Source organism: Zonotrichia leucophrys, chromosome 1A (genome assembly GCF_028769735.1).
Source record: "Zonotrichia leucophrys gambelii isolate GWCS_2022_RI chromosome 1A, RI_Zleu_2.0, whole genome shotgun sequence".
Classification (NCBI taxonomy): domain Eukaryota; kingdom Metazoa; phylum Chordata; class Aves; order Passeriformes; family Passerellidae; genus Zonotrichia; species Zonotrichia leucophrys.
Genome location: NC_088170.1, coordinates 15,319,033 through 15,334,289, shown reverse-complemented (window position 1 = coordinate 15,334,289; position 15,257 = coordinate 15,319,033). Strand labels below are relative to the sequence as shown.

Genomic DNA, 15,257 nt, shown 5'->3' with positions numbered 1-15,257 from the left:
ACTGTAGCACCCTCTAAAAATATGCATGTGAGACTGCCTCATTATCATATGGGTTTGTAGCCCTGCTTCATTAGCACCCATATGTGCTACAGCTATTTTATGCCTATGTGAGAAGGGTGTTAAAAGGTGCTGTTTTGTTCTGATTGTGTTTTCTGTCCATTTTATACAAAGAGGACATTTGGATTTGTTACACACAGGTTGATCAGTCTCTGTCTTTAATTGTTGCAGAATTGCTTGTCTATTTTTAAAAATGAGAAACACAGGAGAAAATGATTCAATTTATAGGTTTAATCCACAGTATTTGATACAGTTTGAATTTTCAGCTTTAAAAAATTATTCTCTTCACCAAATAGTAAGCCTGTTTTCTCAATTGGGTAGTTACACTACAACTGAAATAAGAGAAGTGCATTATGAACATAATGGTTTGTAATAGTACTGTCAGAGGTAACATTAACCAGCAGGCACTCCTGAAAGTGAAATGGGATTAAAGAGATCATGGAATGGCTGCACTTACAACTAAACTGGTTACACATTTGAAAGCATTAATGAATTTCAGTAATTCCTGGAACATTGCTATGCACTTAACTAAATAATTATTTTAACTTTACCTACCTAAGTGGGAGAGGATTAATTAATCTCAAAAAGAACTTTTTGAATGCTAACATTTTTATTATACTGTGGGATTTTTTTTAAGCTGGCATGAGAATATTGTGGCCAACATTTTAATGCAGTTTAGAATCCACCACTCCTTGAAATTAATCTGCCACACTGTAAGTGGGCCTTTCCCTAGTGCTGAATGTCTGCTAAAACAACACTGAAATTCAGCAAAAAGAAAATGCACCTGCCAGATGACCAGCAATGCTGTGAAAGTGTGACTCTCAGAAACCTTTGTCACTGAGCAGAGGGAGGAATAAAACAGTTGTCTCTGGATTTACTGCTTTTCTGCCTTTCACAGGAGCTTGGGATAAAGCACCCTTTGCATAGGAAGAAGCTCCAGCTTGCTCTGCAGGCGCTGGGATCTGAAGAGGAGAACAACCATGGAAAACTGGATTACCACTGGGTTACCAGTAAGATTTGCCTGCATGCTGGAGGAGGGGCTTTGGAAGGGACTCCTTGACGTGGCTGACTGGGGGTGCTGAGGATGGGAGCAGTGATTGGGGCTGGGTAACGTGGCTGCCTCTCTGACAGGAGTGTCTGTCCTGCCCTAGGGTGGCTGGATGACATTGGCCTGCCCCAGTACAAGACCCAGTTTGATGAGGGGAAGGTGGATGGCCGCATGCTCCATTACATGACTGTGGTGAGTAAATGGTTTCTGCCTTGCCTGACATCCTTTCCATGTTCTTGGCTTCTCAGTGTTCAAAGGACCCCTTTAAACTCCTGTGAGTGTCCTGTGTTCATGCCAGTAGCTGTAACCTACAGAAATCAGATACTACTGCTCACCTGCAAGCATTTCCTAATTTCTTTCCATCTCTAGAGCTACTAGATTCAGGTGGAAGAGCAAACACAGTAAGCAAGAATTTGGACTCATGCATGAGAAATGGGCAATCCTGAGTTTAACAGTGACACCACTATGCTGAGGCAGGGGTTTTGTACACAGAGGTGTGCAAATGCTGTGCTTGCCATTCATGCTTTTGCTGTTCATATTGTTATTAATTAATAGGAGCAGGTGGAATCCTTTTCTTCAGTGAGCAAGCATTCTATCAGCTTGCTTACTTACGTGGATGCTTAGGTGAAGAAAACCCAAGCAATTTTCTTTGAAGAAAATTGCAGTTCTGAGAGCCAGCTTGTTTGAAAGCAGCCTACACTTAACAGCTTTTGCATTTCAAAGTGCTTAGCACAGGCATCACCTCCCCACTCCCACTTCACTGCCAGTCGGGTTTCCTTTGTGTAAGGGCTCGGGTAAGAAGACCTTCCTTCTCTGGGGACACAAATGCAAATTGAACATCTCTAATATTAAATTCTTTCTGCACAACAAAGAGAGGAATCAATCACAGCCCTGCTCTCTCATGAACCATGAGTTACCTTTTCATGCCACACTGACATGTGTTTTGCATAGGTTTTATGTCATGATTTGCAATTTTATTTATTATAGGATTGTTTTTTCTCTTTCTTCACCCTGGGAGGTGTGATGCCAGCAGCCTCCATTAAGTTTGATGTTGTGTTGGGAGACTTTACTACCATTGTCACTGCCCTTTAACTGTAGATCACTGGGGATATTTCAAAGCAAGTGTACCCATCAAATTATGACATCAGATTGTTGGTAAATAACCAACAAAATAAGCAAAGTATTAAACTAATACTTGTTATGATCTTTTGAAGTTACTCCAACTCAAAATAAATAATAAGGAACATTTATTATTTTATAATAAATGAAATAGCAAACCATGACATAGTAACCTACTGTCAGATTCATCACAAACTGAGCTGAATGCAGTGGGATGTTCGGGTAAGTAAAGAATCTTGTCTTAAATATCTGACAAAATAGATTCCAGTGCTCATAACATATAAGTACAACTGAAAGATTAAGCCAAGCTAACCCTGGAACAAGGGTGCATAAATTTCCAGCCAAATTGCACTTGGACTTTGAGACACTTTCTTCTTCCCTCTTTTTTATTCTAACCATAGAGAATGTCCCAATTTTCAGGGTATTTTATTTGTTCAGTTAAAACTTCTAGCTGAACATTTGAGGTAACTTCTGGCAGGATTAAATGCCAGGTGAGTCTAGTGTGGTGTGTTGGTGCTGCCTTGGCTCTTATCCTGTCACTGAGGATATGTCATCTCACTCTTTTTCCCTCCTTGTTACCCCATATTTCTTGTACTAAGCTCTGTGTGAAAACATCCCCCAAGAGCTAGTACAGTGCAACACAGAAAGTTTTTATTTTGGGACAATGGTTTGATATAAACCACCTGTCTGACATATTAAAATCTTCCCCCAGATATGTCAGATGTGCCATTTTAAGCCAGGGGCTAAAGCAGTCCCCTCCAGGAGGATGCTGCTCCCATGAATAAGCATGTCTGTGTTTATTAACTCCCTCTTGCTCTTTGACAGGATGATCTGCTCTCCTTGAAGGTCATCAGTGTCCTTCACCACCTCAGCATCAAAAGAGCCATTCAGGTTTTGAGAATCAACAACTTTGAGCCCAACTGCCTGCGCAGGAGGCCATCTGATGAGGTACTGCTTTACGAGGAAGCTGTGAAGGGGAATCCTCTAGGGCTTTATCCCTGGTGTTTGATTATTCCTGCTCTGCTTTCTCCTCCTGTCTCCTCATTCTGCTTACATTTTTAGTTTCCTGTTTCTCATGTTGTTCTTTTAACCTCAAGCTCTGACATCACTTACTTTCCCCTACCTGCCATGACCCCAGACTCACGTCCCCCTTTCCAAGTCTCCTGCTTCTCCTCCAAGCCAACAGCTGGCTGCTTTGGCCCAGTCTCTGATGTGCTGTCTGGAAAACAAATCATCTTGAATTCAGTGCACTCTTGCCACAAGTCTTGTGCAACTCTCTGGAAAACTGATGGTTGTGTCAAAATTTTCTGTGTAAAAGGAGCTTGGCCCCATTACCAGGCAGGAGACTGCCATCATTGTGTTTTGGAAGCAGCAAAAGCTGGATAGGGCAATGGATGACAGAACAACCCAGACTCTTGGATTTAGATCCACAATGTGTCTCTGCAAGAACAGCACAGCAACTCATGGAACCAGCTGAATTTTCAGCTCTACTGGTAGAAATGGCAAATAGAGCACAGCACAGTAATTAAATGACCTGACACAACCCTGCCCCCTGCCCAGACCCATCCCCACACTGCTCTCGCTGCAAGGTTGCAACCCAGAAAGAGATTCTTCTCTCAAGTGCGGAGTAGGATTATATTCCTTAAGGGCAGGAGAAGTATGTTTCAGCAAAGATTGGGGCTGGGATTCAGCTGATTTGGGATGTCTCCTGACCTGCCTGTCCCGCCTGTTGCTGGCAGAATAATGTGACACCTTCTGAGGTCACCCAGTGGACCAACCACCGCGTGATGGAGTGGCTGCGCTCCGTGGATCTGGCAGAGTACGCGCCCAACCTGCGCGGCAGCGGAGTGCACGGGGGGCTGATGGTGAGCTCTGGGGTGCCTTCTTCCATTATAGGAAAAAAAATATGTCTGGGAACCACTAGGTCAATGTTCTGATGTTGTCTTTGCTGCACACACCTTTTCTGTTATTCTGCTTAATAAGAAGTTTCTCACCTTATGGTTTAAAGGACATGAATGCCTTGAGGGGAGGTAGTGTAGTTTAATACTCTGTATTCCCCTCACAATTCTGTTTTGGTATGGCATTCTCCACCTCCTGTCCTGCAGTGCTGCCATGCTGTTGAACAGCCACTTTCTGCCTTCCTGACCTGGATATGGTTTTCTTTTGTGGGGGAAGCTTGTTACCTTTATAAAATTTGGGATTACACTGTCAAACCAGGATTGTTTTTAATTGCTCTAGCATCACATACTCCAGACAAGAGACTTGTATCTGCAGAGGTTTGTTGTGGTGATTAGGAGTTATATCCCTGCTCCAGATGTTTTGTGTCTGTTTATTTTCTATGATTCCTCTGGCAACCTTTTCCAGAATTGGAAGATGATACTGGGTAAACAGTCTGTGGCAGCTTCACAAAAGCTGCCACCCTTCAGTTAAGGGTGGATTTATCTGTTCATTTCTTCTTACCTGCCAATTTGTTTCTATTTACAACTCCAGAAGGAAAGCCTGGAGGTGGTATTCTAGGAATCCTTTAATTAGCTAACTCTCTTTCCTCCTTCTTTGTTATATACTTCCTCTAAAATACAAACAAAAATCCCAAAGCAGCCTTAGGGAGTGACCAGGATAGGCCTGGATGTCCTTGAGATCTCATCAGACAGTACTGGCCTCAGCTGGGTTCTCTGTGATTGGATTCCCAGGTTTTGGAGCCCCGTTTCAATGTAGAGACCATGGCCCAGCTGCTGAACATCCCCCCCAACAAGACGCTGCTGCGGCGCCACCTGGCCACGCATTTCAACCTCCTGGTGGGGCAGGAGGCCCAGCAGCAGAAGCGTGAGGCCATGGAGTCCCCAGACTACGTCCTCCTGACAGCAACTGCCAAAGTCAAGGTAGGCCTCTCGTTCTGGGAGGGGTGGGAGGATCCAGGGAAGCATTTGGATCTCTGGTTTTATCCATGGGTGCAGCATCAGTAAGGTCTGAGAAAAGGGGTTGGTTCCTAAGGAAAGAAGCATGAGAGCAGGAGCTGGCAGATCTGGGGCTGACGCTTGTGTCTACCATGAACAGGCCGCTTCTCAGCCTCTCTGACATGCAGAGACAAGAGGTAGCACTGGTGTCCTTCTGTCTGTACTGGGAGATGTTTGGAACGGAGACTGTCCCTTACTGTGTACAGACTCATGGTTTAATGTGGAATTTTCACCTCATTTGGGATCTGTTAAATGGTGGTGTCTTAACAGTGGTAGAGTGAGAGGACATATTGTCCTTTCAGATGCCACTGTCATGAAATTCAGAAGATCAGTGTAGGAGAGCACTGGGGTTTTGACCCTTTGTCATGGAAACACAAGAGGGCACGAGTAGCCCTGTTCTTTGCTGGTTCTCTAACTCCTTGGCAAATTTCTCTTCACTTTTAAGCCAAAGAAACTTACCTTCGGCAATTTTGGGAACCTGAGGAAGAAGAAGCAGGATGATGTGGAGGAGTATGTGTGTCCTATGGAGCTGGGGAGGGCATCTGGGAGCGCATCGAAGAAGGGCTTTAAGCCTGGCCTGGATATGCGAGTGTATGATGATGATGATGATTTGGACAGGCTGGAGCAGGTAAGCCAGTTCTAACAATTCTGAGTCTTTGAGCTGTCAGATTTGGTGGGAAAACCTTCCATTTCCCAGGGAAGTCTTCCTTTTGCTTTGGCCCGTGAAGGCCCTGACTTCTTGCTGTCACACAGCATTAGTGACAAAAGGCTCTGCTCCCAAGGAGGCTGAAGCTGTGAATGCAGCACCTTTAGGGCCTGCTCTGGAGTAACTCTCCCTCCTGGCAGCCATGCTTCCCCCGTGGTCTGAACATCTCAGGTGTAGTCAGTAAATTGTGTGCTGCACTTCAGTGTCACTCTGTCCTAGCAGGACAAGGGGGAATGGCTTCACACTGACAGAGAGTGGGTTTAGATCTCAGGAGGTTTAGAAAAATGTTCTTCCCTGTGAGGGTGGTGAGGCCCTGGCACAGGTTTCCCAGAGAAGCCGTGGCTTCCCCATCCCTGGCAGTGCCCAAGGCCAGGTTGGACAGAGATCGGAGCAGCCTGGGATAGTGGAAGCTGTCCTTGCCCATGGCAGGGGATTGGACTGAGATGACTTTTAAGGTCTGTTCCAACCCAATGCATTCTGTGATTCCACTCTATGATACAAATAAGTTGTTACTATTTCATGAGTCATTCTGTTTTTTATAGATGGAAGATTCAGAAGGGACGGTGAGGCAAATAGGAGCATTTTCTGAAGGCATCAACAACCTGACAGTGAGTCTGTGAATGGGGTCTGTGCAGTAAGGTCTCTGTTTCTGTGGCATGGGTGTGAGCCCCTTGGCAGTCACTCAAGTTAAACAGTGTCACTGAGGTCCTTTGGATCTCCTGCAGGGACAGCGGGCACAAAAAACCCCAGTGGTTGAGGAAGATACCTGCCCATCCTGGTGGGGAGCTTTGGTGGCCTGTGCTGGCTCCCCCCACACCGGGGAGGGCAGGGGACACAGCCCCCATTGCCCATGGCTGGTGGGTCTCCAGCTGGGAGTCAGGCTGCATTTTCTGTGGAAGCCCCGAGCCACTGGGCCAGCAGGCAGCAGTGAGCTGGTTTTGGGGCAGGGTGGGTGCAAACCTCCCCCAGCAACACAAAGCAGTGGCTGGCAGGCAGTGTTTGCTGCCCAGCACAGGACAGGTGACTGACTCCAGCTGTGAGAAACCTTGACTCTTCCCTCCTTTCCTTTGCAGCACATGCTGAAGGAAGATGAAATGTTCAAAGACTTTGCCACTCGCTCTCCTAGCACCAGTATAACAGATGAGGACTCCAACGTGTGACAGTCACCACCAGGCACTGGCAAAGGCTCGTTCTCCTGCGTGCAAGGACATCCCTGTTCCACGTGACAGATCATGTACTTTACATTGCTCTTGCTTCTGTTTGTTAGAAGTAACACTGAGGGGTGGAGAATTTTAAAGAGAAAAGGAGAAAAATCAAGGTGCCTACTTAAGTTGCCATAAAAGCCACCCAGACACTGGTGAATGGTAATGGTTTTAATTCTATTTAATGTACAAACTGGTGATACGTTTCAGAGTGTTGCATTGAAATTGATGTGGTATGCTAGTGCTCCTTTTGCTTATTCCTGGCCTCAGATAATCCTTTCTGCTGTTTGAAAAGAACAGAAGGTGTTAGGTGAAAGTGTTGTGTCTGTAGATAGCGTGCCTCAGCTCTCTCTGAGCTCCCAGCTGAAAAATAGGAGTTACTGCTCTTCTCTAAGTGCTTTTCTTTGGCACAAACACCAGTTCAGCCCTATCCAATGTAGAATTTTAGTCATCCGTGCCCTGTGTAAGCTCCCCAGTAGCTCTTGACTGTTGTTCCTATTTTTATACTGTTTTATAAAAAAAAAAAAAAAAAGAAAAAATAAGTATATGAAGTACATATAAAAGCAAAAATTTTAATTTTGTGAGATAGAGTGATGGAAAGTTGAAGGTGTGTGAGGGAAGGGGAGAAGGTTGTAAAAAAATTATGCCAGTTTGCAGACCAGCTGGTTACTGGGAAAGGCAGGCTGACCTTTGGAACTGTTTGCTTTCGTTGCTTTTTACTGAGTGCACAGTTTAATGATCTTCCATTTGAGATGAAACTATTCTAAAGCATGTTTCTTTTAGCAGTGACTCATCCAGAAACTGCACATTTTAAAATGTCTTCTTTATTGTCCCCAGCAGCAGTAGTTAGTGCAGTCAACAAGGTTATTAACACTTCCATGATTGAAAAAATTTCTTTAAAGCTGAGAGTACTCCCTGCATATGGAAGGGATATTTCTGTGCTGTGACTAACGTGAAGATGGTGTAGTTGCAAAAAAAAAATAAAGTTATATAGAGAAATGTATAGGAAATATATTATTTCATATTATTAAGCCTAAGGTGGGACTTTTCCTCCAAAATTCAGATATCAAATGTGTTGCTCATCATTTTACCTTCTTAAAGCACAGCTCCTCTGCTCTTGAGGATCATCAGGTTTTAAAATTCCTAACTAGCCAGTGGGAATCTTGTGTCAGACTTCCAGTATTGCGAGGTGTCCTAGTCAAAAGCAAGCAAACAAACAAAGAAAAGTAACTTTTTATTCCAGTGGTCATTTGTATGGTGTTGAACGTTGCATGTATTTTAGCACAATGGCATGAAGCTGCTTTGCTCTGTAAAAGGCAAACAAAAGTCCAGCTGGAATTGTTCCTTGTGGTGGTGTTGCTTTGCCAAGCGTTTGTCACTCGTTTTGTCGCTCTCCTTGCTGGAAGTGAGATCATTCCTGGTGTTGTGCAGGGGATTTGGGGTTTGTGCTGACTTTGGGGGTGTTTCTGAAACACTAGGAAAAAGTGAAAAGCTAGGAAAGGAAGAAGGGTTCTTCCCAGGATTTTCAGGGAGCTCCCCTCAGATCAGAGGTGTATTCCAGCATTAGAATTATGTGAGCTGATAACCTGGACCTTTGAAGGATGTCTGTGTAGGTGATTATTGATGTACCGAGATGCAAAATTTAACGTGGGCAGGTTTAGGGTGCAGATGCTTGGGATGTGGATTCAGGCTTCCCTTTCTGTGAATACTCTGCAATATTGTTGTTATTTACATGGAAGTTGAACATAAAACGCTGTGGAAGCATTGGGAAATGTGGTGCAGGCTTCCAAACAAAAGTGTTCCTCTGGATGGCTCTCACTAGTCACTGGCTACTGGACAGGACTGGGTATTCACAGGGGGAAAAGGGAGCTAGTGACACAATACTGTGTGCTGAGATAGCCACAAACACTCTCCAGTTATCAGTGAGGGCAGTGATGGTTTGTTGAAGTGCAGTGTGAGCAGCCCTTTCCTGGCAGCCAGGCCAGCCCCTGGAGCTTCTCCCACAGGGCAGGGGCACGGGAGAGGAGGTGGAGTCAGGAGGCTTTAGGTGTGTGTGTGCACACTGTCCTTACTGTCAGGGTGTTTAACTGGTGCCTCTTTGGAGAGGGCAACGTAACTGCTGTGTATTGCCATGTGAAATCAAATAAAGTCTGTGGAAAATGCCAAGTGTTTCTGGAAGCTGGTTCCCTTTCTCATGTCCTTTTTTTTTTTTTTTTGCCTTTTAATTTTCCATGGAAGCTTGTTCCATTCTGTTCCAAAAACAAAGAAGGGAAAAGGGGCAAAATCACACATTTTTTTGTTGACTCATTAATTAATTTGTCAGTAGTGCCTGCAGCAGGGCTCAACTAACAGCTAAGAAATCAACTCTATCAAGACTTTTTAGTTATTTCTGGGATCCAGATTTGAACCATCTTGGGTTGTTTGGTGTGGTGAGAAGTGACATGATCATTGCTCAGTGTGTGCTCTCCAGAGGGAGCCCTCCCAGGGTGCACTGTCCCTCTCTCTGGTCCCAAGTGTTAATCTCCTTTCTCTGGGAGATTAAAAGAAAAAGGTGGTTTCATCTCCAAGCAACACCCTGTGCCAAAAAAAATGGTTTCTGTGCAATAGTCCTAGAAAGGAGATCCAAGGAGATAAGATCAGACTAGAATGAGATAACATCAGGCAAAGAAATGGTGCCGGAATTAACAATAAGGAAAACAAGCACACATGAATTCAGTGAGTGTGAAAGCTACAGGGCCTGCTGGGCTGGGCCCTGCTCAGTCAGCTGTGGAGAAACACACCCAGGAGAAAGCCCAGCTGCCCTGCGGGCACGCAGAGCTCAGTCCTGCCATCACCTTCACCAGGGAGGCTGCACGTGTTCATGTGCAGCTGAATAGGTCTGGCTGAGCCCAGCACCTGCACAGCCTTCACTGGAAAATCAAGGTTTGTCCCTGAGGCAGCCTGCATGTGGAAACGACCTCCTCCAGCAGAGAAGATGGGCCAGAAGTTCTCCCAGGAGGACAACCAGGAGAACAAGGCTGAAACGCTGGTCATCTGTGAAGTCTTCAGCCAGGGTGTGCTCCATGCATCTCAAAGGCTGAAGGACTACCTGGGTTTTGTGGATCCTCAAAGCAAATTCCAGCCGGCCACGAACACGCTGAGCGAGATCTTCCTGGTCAACTTCATCAGCTTCTGCGTGGGAAAGGGCATGGAGGAGCGGATCGTGACCAGCAAAATGACCAAGCAGCAGTCCTCCCTGTTCGGAGTGGACTGGATCTGGACTCTGTGTGGGTCTGACAAGCAGATCAAGCTGCAGATCGCCGTGCAGGCCCTGCAGCCGGCCGAGCTCTTGCAGGGCGAGGGCGCTGCCGAGGATTGCTGCCGGGAGGCCGCGCTGGCCGATGAGTGCTTCCAGAACATGAGCAGGTTTGAGAAGCTGGCCCAGTTCTGCCGCCTGGTGGGACGGGACTGCCTGGGCTTGTTCGTGGTGTTCGGCGTGCCAGGGAAGCCCAAGGACATCCGAGGAGTCCTGCTGGACAGCGTTGCCAAGGAGGAGCAGAAATGCCGCCTGTCGGGCAGGAATGCGCTGCGGCAATTTGTCACCAGCACTGACAGCTCCCTGCCCGCAAAAGACATGCTGGAAAATTGCCTGGGCACCAAAAGCAGGCTGAAGGATGTGGGCAGTGTGTACATAAACTTTGTGTGAGCAGCTGGGCAGGAGCAGCGGCTCCGTGCAGCACCGGGGGCCGCGTGGGGCTCAGCTCTGCCCCTCTCTCTCTCCTCCCCACACTCCGTTCCCTCCACCTTCCCCTGGACCCATCGTGTTCCCTTAGCTCCTGCAGGAGCCAGGCTGAGTCAGCCTCTCCAGTTTTTAAAACAACAGGATGGATCTGCCAGAAAAAAGTGTTTATAGAAGGCACGACGTTTTTCCAGAACATTTTGTTCGCCAGACATTAAGTCTTGGCTAGAGCTGCTGAGAGCTTTATCAGCCAGAGCTCTGGGGAGGTCCTGGTGCATTTGACTCAGAGCCTTTGTTTGCAGTGTGGCAGATTTTTTTTCTGTCCTAGGAGGGTGAGTCGGTAATAATGGAAATGTGCTGGTGCTGGTCAGAAGAGTTGCAATGAGTGTGAAGGACAATACCAGGCCTTAAAATGACTGATTTGAAGGAGTGAGCTGGTTTCAGTTAAGAGGAAAATCCCTTCCCAGTGCCAGAAATGGGCTCTGAGAGAGACTTATTAATTACCTGCTCCTTAATTGGTGCCAGGCTCCACAGGGCATTGGAGCTGTGAACAAAAGGCAGGGCTGGAGCCAGCTTCAAAGCTTTTCTCACTCAGTGGCTCTGTCAGGGCATGGTGTGGCAAAACCAAGGGGCCAGGTGTTCAAGAACACTTGGGAAAATCAAACAATGGCAACACAAAACAGGCCTGATGTAGGTGGGACCTTTTCATAGCAACAGAGTCAGCCCCTGACCATTCACACCAGAGAGCAAATCTGGAGGAGGCAAGATTATGTCACTTGGAATTTTTTTTCAGTAGCTTAGCAGCTGATGGTATTTATGGGCTTGATTTATTCTATTTCCCTCAGCTTTTACTGAACTAAGGCTTTTGGGTTATACAGTTATAATTACTTGCTTTAACCAGTGAAGCATGACCTGATCCATATTTAAACTGGTAAACTCACTTTGGTTATAGCTGAGTGATTAGTCTTGTTAGTGCAAAACTCATCTGCCTCTAATTTTCATATAAATTCAGTCATTTAACTGAATAAAAATAATATTGAAAAAACATTAATCTTTCACCATTTACTATTCAAGTTGTAAGATGGGGGAAGCAGTGAGAGCTGTTACTAAAACAGCCATTGAAAAAGAGCCTGAAGAGGCTGAGGTATCAGTGCCATGAGTGTTTGAAGCATTCCATGGCAGAGGCAGGGAGTCTGGAAGGGGAACAGAAATAAAAACAAACACAGAGAACTACAACATTTTGCTGAGTCACAAACGTAGCTAGGTTTGGAGGAGAGTGACCTTTCAGTCCTGAAACTGTTCATTGAGATAGAATTGTTTTTAAAGAGCTGCTGTCACTGTGTTCTGTGTGTGTGGCTGGCTTTGGTGGGACAGAGGAGACAGTTCTGGTGTGTTGCATAGAGAACCTGCATAGCTGTGGGGGATAGGGGTTTTTTGTCTGTTTAAACTAACAGAAGAAACACTGCAGCAGGATTGATACTGGTGTATAAAAGCCCTGCAGAAAGCTTTAATTTTGCATTAAGTTCATATATTATAACTAGTGTGACTTCACCTATCCAGTTCTTTAGAAAAGCTGGCACACTTGAAAACTGAGCTTTTTTTCCTCTGCATGCTTTCTCAATAATAGAAAGAGAAGGGAAAAATCAAAATGTCTTGACTTGTATAGAGTTTGAACCATGAGAGTTACACACTGGGGCAGTTGTTGATTTGATTTGTGTCCCTCAGAGGGCTCTGGTACCCCAGAGATGTCACAGAGGCTTGGTACATTATTTTGAGAGCTGGGTTGTGTTGCCCAGGCTGCATCACACTCTGGCCCTTTCCCCTGTGGGCTTTAGCTCGGGCCCCTGGGCCCTCAGCCATGGTGGGACTTGGCCAAGGCTCTGGATTCTGGCTAACAGTGAACAGTGTTTAACCATGTAACTCTGACTGTGTTCATCCACTCAGCTGAGCTGGAGCCTCAGCTCAGGTGACTCAGAGCCATCCCCAGGCCTGTGTGAGTGCATGTGCGGATGGACCAGGTAAGGTGCAGCCCCTGAGATCCCGGGCAGTTTGTGCAGTAACATGACACAGTGTTTGTCCCTGGTTCTGAAGAACCTGCAATCCACACCTTTGTCCCTTGGCAGTGTTTTCTGTTCTAATTTCCCTCTGAACACTCACTGCTGGGATACACTGGGAAAAGCCCTGTCCCTGCATGGGATGGAAACTCCTCCGTGTCTCACCAAGAGCTTCAAAGCCCGTTTGATTTTCTGGAAGCAGTCAGTGAACTCGGCCTCTCTCGGGGTCTTGCTCGGAGGGTCAGCGTTCCCTCTGCCAGGAGGAGGGGCAGAGAAGGACACGCTGGTGAGAGCATCCCTTTGGGAAGGTTCCACTTCCCTGCTGTGCAGAAGGCACAGCAAAAATGGGTGTTGAGACCAGAACTACTGAAAATGAGGGGCTCAGGGAAAGGTGAACTCCCTCTGTGTATCAGAGGGTCCGTGCTCTGCCAAAGGAGCCCCTGGAGAACGGCGCCTTCCGAGCTGCTGGGCCTGGATCCGTGGCTGTGCTGTGGCATTGATCTGGCCCTGCTGGGCCTGGATCCGTGGCTGTGCCGTGGCATTGATCTGGCCCTGCTGGGCCTGGATCCGTGGCTGTGCCGTGGCATTGATCTGCCCCTGCTGGGCCTGGATCCGTGGCTGTGCTGTGGCATTGATCTGGCCCTGCTGGGCCTGGATCCGTGGCTGTGCCGTGGCATTGATCTGGCCCTGCTGGGCCTGGATCCGTGGCTGTGCCGTGGCATTGATCTGGCCCTGCTGGGCCTGGATCCGTGGCTGTGCCGTGGCATTGATCTGCCCCTGCTGGGCTTGGATCCGTGGCTGTGCCGTGGCATTGATCTGCCCCTGCTGGGCCTGGATCCGTGGCTGTGCCATGGCATTGATCTGGCCCTGCTGGGCTGGGAGCTGAGGTATCTCCCCCACCTTCATCCATGCCCCTCTGTGCTCCCCGTTTTTTCTGGCTGCTGCACTGCCCCTGCTGGCCCTTCCTTCTTGCTCTGCCTCCCTTTGCTCCTTTGGCTGAGCTGTGGGAATGCCTCTGCTGCCTTCTGAAGCTGGGTGAGGAGCATTGGCATGTCATCTGGGGTGCAGCTCAGGATTTGCTGTGAGGACAGAAACCCAAGGGACCGAGGTGAAAGTGAGCCCAGGCTGGGCATGGCTGGGAGCCCAAATCCCAGGGCCTGCTGCATTTCCCAGGAGGATGCACAGGAGTGGGCAATCCAGGCATGAAATCAGAGCTGGATACATCCCTCTGCAAGCACAGAGCTGCTGGGCCTGGCTGTGGGCTGTCCTTACCAAGGGGACCAAGTGACCCCTGCTCAGGGATGGCTGGAAATAACCCAGGTGGGATGGGGAGGAACAGAGCTGGAATCAGCAGAGCTGCCTCAGGTCAGAGGACATTGGCACTGACCCGGTGATGGAGATTTGCTTTTGGCCAACTTATCTTTGTGCACAGCGGGTTTCACTTGAAAAAATGACCAGAGGATGCATTAAATGCCTGCTCAGGGAGGAGCCCCTTGCTCCCTGCCTCTCTCCTGCCTGTGGACTGGGCCGTGTCCTTGTTCCCACCATTTCCTTTGCATCTCCTGTGCTAACATGGCTCCAGACTCCTTGTGCTCGCCAGAGCTGGAGCTTTGTCATTTGGGGTCTGCAAACGAGGGACAGAAAAGTACGTTTGCTCTCAGAGGTGGGAAATGGGCTCCCCCAAAGGCAGGGATCCATGGGATGGTAGCTCCCAGCTTGGGTGCTTGTTCTGGGTTGTGAGGGCACCTTGGGACACCCCAAGGAGCAGGAGGTGACTGGAGCTGCTGATTAAATCCTGCCGGGGCACAGCACCCCCCTGCCAGCCCCGTGTCCATGCCCTGCCTGCTCTCAGCTGCAGACAGGGCTGAACCAGAGGAGCAGCCAGCAGAGTCCTGCCAGCCCCAGCTCCGCTGCTCCGGGTCCCCAACTCCTGGGCCTTTGACGGATCTCCGTGGAGGAGCTGAAGAACCAGAGGTCAAGTGGGATTAGATGAACTCTGCTCTCCCTGCAAACCTCCAGCTCTCCGTGGGAGCCTTCCATCTCCCAGAGGCTGCAGTTTAACCCAATGGTAGTGGAGACGGAAGGAAGAGGATGGGTGTTTAGGCAGCCCTGGGCACAAATCAGCATTTTTGTACAGACATGTGCAGTCCCTCAAGCATTTGCAGTAGGTGCTAAATCCCCAATCATCCTTCCAAAAACCCAACCCCGAGGCACCTCCCGGCTTCCAGCAGCCACACTCGCAGTGTGGAGGGGATATTCCAGCAGGAGCAATAGTTTGGTGCAATGCAAAGGGTGTCAGCCCAGGGCAGGGGCTCAGAAAGGGCCAGCACAGCCCCTGGGATCTGCCGAGGGGGAGAGGGGGGAGGCAGCTTTGGAAAAGGACCGTGACAAGTCCTGGG

General features: G+C 48.0%; 2 protein-coding genes across 21 annotated transcripts in view; both read left to right on the top strand.

Moving 5' to 3' along the window:
• PPFIBP1 (PPFIA binding protein 1) overlaps positions 1-9,252 on the top strand; it is a 101,592-nt gene extending 92,340 nt beyond the window's left edge. For all 20 annotated transcript variants that reach the window (XM_064701439.1, XM_064701402.1, XM_064701394.1 and 17 more), the window contains 8 exons: positions 956-1,067; positions 1,209-1,297; positions 3,050-3,172; positions 3,964-4,089; positions 4,915-5,103; positions 5,624-5,806; positions 6,427-6,492; positions 6,958-9,252. In XM_064701439.1, the coding sequence (XP_064557509.1) occupies positions 956-1,067; positions 1,209-1,297; positions 3,050-3,172; positions 3,964-4,089; positions 4,915-5,103; positions 5,624-5,806; positions 6,427-6,492; positions 6,958-7,044 (975 nt within the window). In that variant the 3' untranslated portion in view covers positions 7,045-9,252. The remainder of the gene's footprint in view (positions 1-955; positions 1,068-1,208; positions 1,298-3,049; positions 3,173-3,963; positions 4,090-4,914; positions 5,104-5,623; positions 5,807-6,426; positions 6,493-6,957) is intronic.
• A 74-nt stretch (positions 9,253-9,326) lies between these two features.
• REP15 (RAB15 effector protein) lies at positions 9,327-11,705 on the top strand. The gene has a single exon (XM_064730741.1). The coding sequence runs from the start codon at positions 10,031-10,033 to the stop codon at positions 10,769-10,771; it is 741 nt and encodes a 246-aa protein (XP_064586811.1). The 5' UTR covers positions 9,327-10,030; the 3' UTR covers positions 10,772-11,705.
• The last annotated feature ends 3,552 nt before the right edge of the window (positions 11,706-15,257 follow it).

Coding starts and splice junctions, on each gene's coding strand:
- REP15 (XM_064730741.1), top strand. CDS start 10,031: ATGTGGAAACGACCTCCTCCAGCAGAGAAGATGGGCCAGAAGTTCTCC.